Raw genomic sequence first — 8,497 nt, forward strand, 5'->3', positions numbered from 1 at the left:
GGTAATCCTTTCATTTCCTCACAGCCCCCCTCAGAGCTTGCTGAGACTTAGTGGTACTGCTAGAACTTTTCCAGAAGAGCTCATTTCCTCCAGGATCCTGCAGCTTTCTGGGCAGACTCTGTTTACAACATGCTACAAAGTCAGTGACAGGGATCTGTTACAAAGAACAAACCAAGAATCCCCAAGTGCTTCTAGTCCCACAAGACTCATCACACTCACCCCAAGTAAGTCATCATCAACCAGCAGGAGCCCCTCAAACCCACTGGTGTGGTCCAACACCACAGTGGAGGGGCCAAGCCGGCCCTCTGCTACCTGATCTGAAACAAGAGTTGCAGAAAATCTGTTAGGGAGAGTTGTGCAGGACTTAACAGTACATAGGACAAGTGCCTCCAGCTAGACTGCAACAACATCTGGATTCTGCTACAGGGGAGGAAGACTGTGTTGCCCATGTTAGACCATGAGAACCTCAGGAAAGGAGACACCAGTGAGATTTAAAAGGAAGTTTTCACAACAATACACAAGATCTCAGCTACACAGCATTCAGGACACATGTTAAGTTTTCCACATCACCTGAAAATTTTACTTGGACAAAATTCAAAGACTAAACTCTGTGCCAAATGTTTGACCAACATATCACACTACGCTTGCAGCCAGCAAGAAAAATTCCTCTTTCTAGCAGAGGAATCAGATTGTATCCTGTCACGTCCTGACTCATTCAGGGAAAGAGATGCTGGTAAGAGCACAGGGAAGAGCCTGAGGCTGAAAATAAATAGCTACAGTGGAGACCAGTGTGTAAAAACTGTCAACAAGCCTCTGCATTTCACACTGAGGACAGCACTGCACACTGCTGGTCAAAGAAATGGCTCTGCATATCATTATCAGTAAAATACCTCCTTTGCCCTCAAACTACTTTTCATGGCATTTTTGACTGGAAATATGCCCCCTCCATCTGCAAACAGACCTGCTCCAGGGCTGGCTCATGAGCCCCTCGCAGGCTGGATTTAAAAGTACAACAAATTAGAGCACAGGAAGGCAGAACAACACTCAATCAGGGAACTGCTTTCATGGAACAACCTGTCCTTTCCAATTAAGCAGCACAAGCAGAAGCACAAATTGGACAGGCACTTGGTATCTCCTACCTCGACTGTCTTCAGAGCCATTCTCCTCTGCCAGCAACCGCTCAAGGTGCTCCTGCAGGTTCTGGAACGTCAGGTGCTTTCTAGGGAATAAGCATACAAAGGAGCTCTTCAGAAAACTCTGTCTCCAATTTTTAAAGAGCTGCAGCCCAAACATTTGTCCTGCACTGTGAGACATGAACTGCCTCATGTCACAAATCTAAGGAATTTGCTGCTCAGCACTTTGGGGCAATGAATGAACCAGAGACCAAATACAGCAAGAACGAGCCAAGTAGATAACAAAGAATCTTACTGTCTTCAGTCAGTCTGCTCAGGAGCGTTTTGTGGCAGTAAGGAAACTGTAATGTGGTACAGTGGCAGCAAGAAACCAGCTATTCTACCAACAACTGTGAACCACGACTCTGCTGCAGTCAGCATCATACAAACATGGCATAAGTCAGGATTTGTTTTTTCCCTGAAGTATACTGTAATACGAAAGAACAGAGACAGACCACAGCAGCAGCTGTAGCAGTTCAGACAAAGGTCAGGCATCCTCCCTCTGACATTTTGGTGTCACACTGAAAAATCTCTCATGCACCCCCTTTGGGCCACTGTTTTAGAGAACTTACTGCCCTCCCCTAGTTCTCTCCTTTCAAGGCTAGTTTACTTAGCTGTTCCTTGCACAAGAGCCTCCTTTTATTGTGAGAGTCACTAGTTGTTCCCATCCCTGCTTCCCATTTCCAAAGCCATCTGGGGAACACTATTCCAGGACTAGGGATTTCCCTAAGACTGTGGTGAGACCTTGTGAAAGCCTGATGGATGTAAAGACGCACAGAAGTGGAATCACAGAATCAGTTTTGGTTGGCATGAGAAGGGTGGCTTCAGCAAAGTAGCTTAATCAGCAGCTAGCATGGAGGAGGAGTTCTGGAAGGAGGGTAGAAGAGCAGGAGACAGAGAGATGTATGCAGTGAGCTCCTCTGTGAGGAATTTAGGCCTCTGAAGGCAAGATGTCATACCATAAAAGTTGCTCTCATATGGAAAATGTTATTTTCAAGACCTCTATGACTGCTACTGGGCTTCCTACCAAATATCCAAGTCCAGGGAAAAGGGTGGAAGGCGGGAAAAAAAAGAGAGACCAGTCCAACAAAGCATCAGTTCTGTGCTTTCAAGTCATTAATCACCAGGCAAAGGAACCAGAAATACTGAAAACCCAAATGCTCAGGCAGATGGAACGTTCCAAGGCTTGCTGGCAGCAGAGCTTGTGGCAAAGTAACATGACCCAGTTTGCCTCCCCTGCGCCATCACCCGGGCTCACCAAGAGCCAGAGAGCCAAGGGCTATTTATAGCAGCTCTGAGCTCACACTGGAGCTGGCAGTCCTAAGTATAGCCCGTGGAATGTGACCCCAGCCACTCTGCAGCTCTGCCAACCGGCAGGAGCCACAGGCCTGCCTCTCCCTGCCACATTCTCCATGCCCTGAACCTGTCTGACTTGCCTCTGGCAAAGAGCTGGATGCAAGGGAAATCCTTCCCATTCAGCATTACAAGTTTCTGGGATATAAAGTGGAGAAGAACTGACAACAAACAGGAAAAAACCAGTCACTAAACAGGAATTTTGTGTTTGGTGACTTCTAATAGAAGTACAAGCAGTTCCACAGCCTGAAAAATGTATGTTATTGTATGTATCAGTAACAGTCTTGCCTTAAGTTCACAGAGCACTGATAACCTATTTTTCATTCCTGTAATTAAAACCTTTGCACTTCCTTACAAGCAAAGGGGGAAGAGGAACAATAAGGTGAATGCCTACTTATTTCAAAAATACTGCCTAGTGATTTTGTAGATGGGATTTTTCATGCAAAAAAATCTGAAGAATCCTTCCTAGCAGGCCCTGCAATTTGAAAAAGCCACTAAAAGAGCAGAGCTCAGAGTCATTTCTGTAACACGGTGCTGCTGTGCTGTTAACAAAGATCACTGTGGGGCACTGAAAGATCTTTCCTTTCACCACAGCGCTGTTTATCTGGGGGTGGCATCACTTGCCACCTGGGGAATGAGAAGTCTGATACCTGTAAGCAGCTGCAGGCTGGTTCCCATCAGCATTGGTAAAGACTCGATGCAGATAATCATTCAGCAGCCTGCTGTTCACGATCCCTTGTGAAAAACAGAAAGGAAATAACCTTAGGGAGCCGGGGGTAAACTCAAAACATTAATTTCATGTACAAGCAACAAACTGGTAACTATGGGAAAATGATGTTCATGTTTGCTGATCAACACAGTGGGGAAAAGCAGCTTCAAGAAGTCATTCATCACCTTACTGTCCTCACTAGCAAAACCAGAGTCCAGCATTATGGGGTGCATCTCCACACCAAAGGCTCTTTCCAATTAGAGCTGCTCTATGACAGCAAATGGGAAGCTATAAATTGCTCCCCAAAGGTGGAAGTACATCCTGAGGAATCCTGCTGTGCTACTTCCAGATAAAGTAATCCCAAAAGCTGGAGGTAGGAACTCTATTTCATTAAAAAAAAAAAAAAACCAAAACAAAACCAACCAAAACCTCTTAACACTACTGTAATTCCTGATATCTTGATTCATATCTGGGATATGATGCTGAGGTAGAAAGACCTGCAGATGCAGTTCATCTTGTCTAACTCACAGCTCTCTTTAATGATGTGTGCCTCACCTTTGCCTTTGTTGTGCTAAACAGCCCCTAGTGTCACACTGATGCACCATTCCTTATTTCTGAGTGCAACAGTGCCCTCAAATGCCAGATTTGTGGTCTCATAAGCACACTTGTGCTGGATTGGTGACTGAGAGAAAACAGATGGCCTGGCAGGTAGCAGAATTTCCCAGAAAAGGACTGAGAATTTGACAAGCTGTTCATCCTGGAAGAGGAAGTCCCTAAATCAGATGAAATCAGATAAGTCTGAAATCAGATGGCAGGCAGGCAGGCAACATGACATTCTCCAGCCTCACAAGGCAGGGCTGTGTGCTGAAGAAAATGCACTGTGACATGAGTTTCTGGAGTCCTCAGTACTACAGAAACGTCCCTCCCAAAATCTCATCTCGGCTGGGGGATTAACTCAGTTTCAGCCCCACCACACTTCACATTAGCAAGGTAACTGCAACTGGAAGCAGTTGAGCTCAAAGGAGGGACACTGCCTGGATCTGCAGTGCTCCTGTTTTCACATAGTTTGTACAGGCCCATACCTGTGACCTTGGACTTCTCTGGCTCAGTGCTCAGCCTGTAATTCTTCCTTGAGAAAGCAGTCCCAGCACCTCTTGAAGTCATTCTTCACAGGCACCACTTCCAGGGCAGACATAAGATGGACAGACACCTAGAACAAAACTTTATGGAGAGGACACTGCCTTTAGACTTCTCCCTTTCTTGGAGGTTGATGTACCTGGATTAAACAACAGGGATAAGCCAAAAATAACCAGAGTCCCCACACTAATGACACCATTTAAGTGCCCAAAACCAACTAACTGCTGACCCTGCTCTCAGCCTCACCTGTCCAACAGCTCGAAATCTTCCCAAAGGAGACAAGGCATTAAGCCACACTCCAGATAACCAGACAGACCCCACTCCAAACAAAGGTACAGGTAGAACCAAGCCAGAAAAACCTTGGCAGCAAGCCTGAGCCAAAAGCACTGAGCCAGCACAGGGCCACAGCTGCCACCACTGCCAAACACCACCTAAACCAGCAACCACATCAGCACACGAGTCCTGATGAGACACTTCTGCCTTTGCCTCCCACTCTGTGTTCTTTAAGACAGCAACATGTACCTGCTTCATCTTCTGTTTAACAGGCTTTTACATTATTCTGCTATCCAAAACAGAGAGAGAAGGAGAAGGAATGATACAAATGCAGATGGACTGGACTGCAATAGAGTATCACTGACTACAAAGCAAAGACCCAGCTGTCAGATTTACAGGGACAAAAGCAGACACAGGTAACAGTACACAGAAGTGTTTACAAACGAAAATCTACCATGTGATTACAGATTCAGGAGCCTTCCTGGAGAACAGAGAACACTATCAGAGCTGATCTGATATGTGCCAGGACAAAAAGAGTAAATTCAAGTGGCTAGTTCCATACAGCTTCCAAATGTCAGGCTACAGTCCTCTCCTGGTTCCGATTGCCCCAGTAGACAACTATCACTGGAAGACTCTCCTGTTCCCTGGACAGACGTCTGTCAAAGCACTTTGTGACACACAGAGGATCAGGGAGATGCAACAGGAGCAAAGGCTGCAGGAATTAAATGCTTGCTGGCAATCTCACACAGAGCAGAAACTCAGGTGAACCCAAGAAAAGTCAGTGGCCTTGCCAAGTGATGTGAGTGCCACAGTAACTCCAGATCACTTGAGCTTCAGCTGGACTTGGGAAAGGTTTCTCTAAAGCCCCTTCCCTGAGGGCCACCCCAGCACCCAGCCATGGAGCAGCACTGCCCGGTGTCCCTCCTGCAGCACTGCTGAGCAAAACAGCAGGAACAAAGCAAACACCAGTCTGGATCAAAGGCCCTGAATGACCTGCGTTAGGAACCCAGAACAAGGGATAAAACAAAACCCTGAAACACATGGTTTACTACCAAAGCAGATCAGAGAGCACAATGTGAACTATCCTAAAAGTACTCGAAATGTGACAGACATGATTTCAGCTCTGTCAGGACAAGTTAAAAGCACACGAGAGTGGTGGGGAGTGCCCATAACTCTCCCCAGGGGCAGCCAGCCTGGGACCAGCCCTGCTGAAATAGCCTGAATGCCCAAGCAGAGCACACAGCATGGCCACACTGGCACCAGACAAGATGCACTGCTGGCACCACTGCAGTGCCAGGGTGTTTTCTCAGTCGGAGCAGATGCTGCTTTCAACAGGTCAGAGAAAGGGCAGAGCAGGGGGACACACATCTGCATGTGATTCACAGAAGCAAAGAAGCTCCGAGCTTGGTCACGGACTGAACTCCTTTCTGTGGGCAAGGGCAAGCAGCTTCCAGCAGTAGGGCAGAACAGGCAGCACAGGGGAAGCCTGATCTTAAGTGCAGCCGACCGGAGGCAGGGGAGGAGGCCGAGCAGCCAGGGAGGGCCAGCACAGCTTTGTTCGGCAGCTCCCAGCCGAGACTCTCCTCGCAGGAGGGCAGCAGCACAGGGGAACACACAGCCCCGCACCGATCACTGCCCTGCGCTCACCACAGGCAGGGTCTCCGCGGCCCCTCAGCCCGCCCGCACCCCCAAACCACAGAGCCCGGGCAGCACCGCCCTGCCCACCCCGGGACCCGGCCCCAGAGCCGGGCTCACCCACACCCCGCCGGGCAGCGCGCCCCGAGCCCAGCGGCCCCCCACACCCCGGGGCACCCCCTAACGCGGGCAGCGCTCCCTGCAGCCGCAGCCACCCCGAACCCAGAGCACCCCCCGCGCCCACAAACACCCCGAACCCGAGACCACCCTACACCTGCCCGCAGCCCCCGGGGCGCGGAGCCCCCCCCGGTCGGGCGCGTCCCCCCACAGCCGGACGGCCCTCCCCGAGCCGGCCGTGCCCGAGCCCCCCCGGGACCCCGCGCCGCCGGGGCCGGGCAGGAGGAGCCGGGGCGGGCCGGGCCCCGCGGCCGCCGCACTCACCGCCCGCCCGGCCGCGCCGCCGCCGCCGCCGCCGCTACGGCGACCCGCGAGGGCCATGGCGGGCGGGCGGGACGCGTTGCCGGGAGACGGGCGGGACCCGCTCGGGCAGCGCCGGGCAGGGCGCCCTGCCCGGGGAAGGGGGAACGGGCAGAGACCCCCCGGTGTCCGTGTCAGCTTTCCCCGGGGAAACCGAACAGGGCCTGGGCAGCCGGCCAAGGCCAGACCGCCCGAGGGAGGCCGGGGAAGGTGCTGCCGACCCCCGGGAGACAACAACCCTCAGGGCCCAGCCGCGAATGCTGCCCCTGGAGAGAGAAGAGGAGGAGGAAAACGACACATGAGCGTGGAGTCCCCCAGTGCACTTTGTGGTGCCGGTGGAGCGGGGTCAGGGCCAGCACTCGGGGGCGGCGGGGCCGCGGTGGCTGTGGGGGCTCTGGGCCCGGCTTTGCAGGCGGGAGCGACCTCGGACCTCCAGGGGTCTGGAGCATCTGCCACCAGCGAGATAGAATCAGAGAATCATGGAATGGTTTGGGTTGAAAGGGACCTTAAAACCCATCTCATTCCACCCCCTGCCATGGGCAGGGACACCTTCCACTAGCCCAGGTTGCTCCAAGCCCCGTCCAACCTGCCCTTGGACACTTCCAGGGATGGGACATCACAACTTCTCAGAGAAACCTGTGGCAGGGCCTCACTGCCCTCACAAGCAAGAACTTCTTCCTCATACCTAATCCAAAACTACTCTCAATTTGAAGCCATTCCCCCCTGTCCTATTGTTGCCGATTAAGAGCTCTCTAACTCAGATACAGAGTCTAGTTTAGAAAGGAGACATTGTTTATTCTGTGCAGGGTCCAAGGTGGAGGTTTCCACAAATGGAGCCCGTGAACTATCAAAACTTTCAACTATTTATACATTGTAGCAAACAAAGGAATTAGTGTTCATTGGCTGCAAGTTACATAGTTATTTTATTGATTAGTATCTACCTTTTATTTGTTCTCATGCTAATTAGGCTGCATGCTCAATATTTTTCCTCTTTTGGGTCTGTGGATTTCTTGGGTCAGTGGTCCATGAAGTCAATAGTTGCAGATCCCCCTGCCAGCATCACCTTTTACCCAGTTGGAGCTGATTCCAGCACAGTTGCTGAGTTGGGTTTATTAGTTTCTTCCTTATCTTGAGACTTCTGCCAGATGTCCTTGTGGCCCATAAATTCTGCATTCTTTATGCCCACTATCAGTGGTCTCCCCAAGCCTCGTTAACCTCCCCCTAGGTCTGAGATCATTGAAGCATGTCCAGCCTTCCACTAGACCAGGTTTCTCCAAGCCCTGTCCAACCTGGCCTTGAACACGTCCAGCTCTGCCTTGGCCTTCCTTACCCCATCCCAACACAACCATCCTTCATCTCTACATGCTTCCCAGGTCACGTGTGCTCGCTTCAACTGTCTATGCATTTGTTTCTTTCCCTTTACTTGGACCAGCAGGTCCTTACTCAGCCATGCCAGTCTCTTCCTTGCCCAATTTATTGCTCCTAGGCATTGCCAGCTGTGGTGCTCCAGGATCTGGGGAGTTGCAGGAGAATCCCGATGGCAGCTGGATGGTGGTGCTGTGGCTGCTGGTGTTGGATGTCAGCAAGCTGTGACACGGGTCAAGCTCAGGATGCAGCTCTCAGGATTTGGTGCTGGCACAGCAACTTCTGGACTGGCCTTATGGATTCTGGGCCTGATATTGTAACTGAGAATGGTTATGTGTGTGGTCAGGTCCAGCAGTGCTGGAGCAGCTGCTGTCCT

The 8,497-nt window shown here is 50.9% G+C and overlaps 1 protein-coding gene across 3 annotated transcripts in view; it reads right to left on the bottom strand.

The window, feature by feature from the left end:
• RNF123 (ring finger protein 123) overlaps positions 1-6,798 on the bottom strand; it is a 48,623-nt gene extending 41,825 nt beyond the window's left edge. Inside the window, exons 1-5 of one of the 3 annotated variants that reach the window (XM_051793148.1) lie at positions 6,721-6,798; positions 4,317-4,455; positions 3,176-3,260; positions 1,140-1,219; positions 220-317 (exon numbers count right to left, since the gene is read on the bottom strand). In XM_051793148.1, coding sequence (XP_051649108.1) covers positions 220-317; positions 1,140-1,219; positions 3,176-3,260; positions 4,317-4,398 — 345 coding nt within the window. In that variant the 5' untranslated portion in view covers positions 4,399-4,455; positions 6,721-6,798. Of the gene's footprint in view, positions 1-219; positions 318-1,139; positions 1,220-3,175; positions 3,261-4,316; positions 6,310-6,553; positions 6,649-6,720 lie in introns of those variants that run through there. The other 2 variants (XM_051793149.1, XM_051793147.1) reach the window with 2 other exon arrangements.
• Positions 6,799-8,497: the final 1,699 nt, after the last annotated feature.

Source organism: Manacus candei, unplaced genomic scaffold (genome assembly GCF_025592945.1).
Source record: "Manacus candei isolate 608988 ecotype Guabito, Panama unplaced genomic scaffold, ASM2559294v1 h1tg000036l, whole genome shotgun sequence".
Lineage (NCBI taxonomy): Eukaryota > Metazoa > Chordata > Aves > Passeriformes > Pipridae > Manacus > Manacus candei.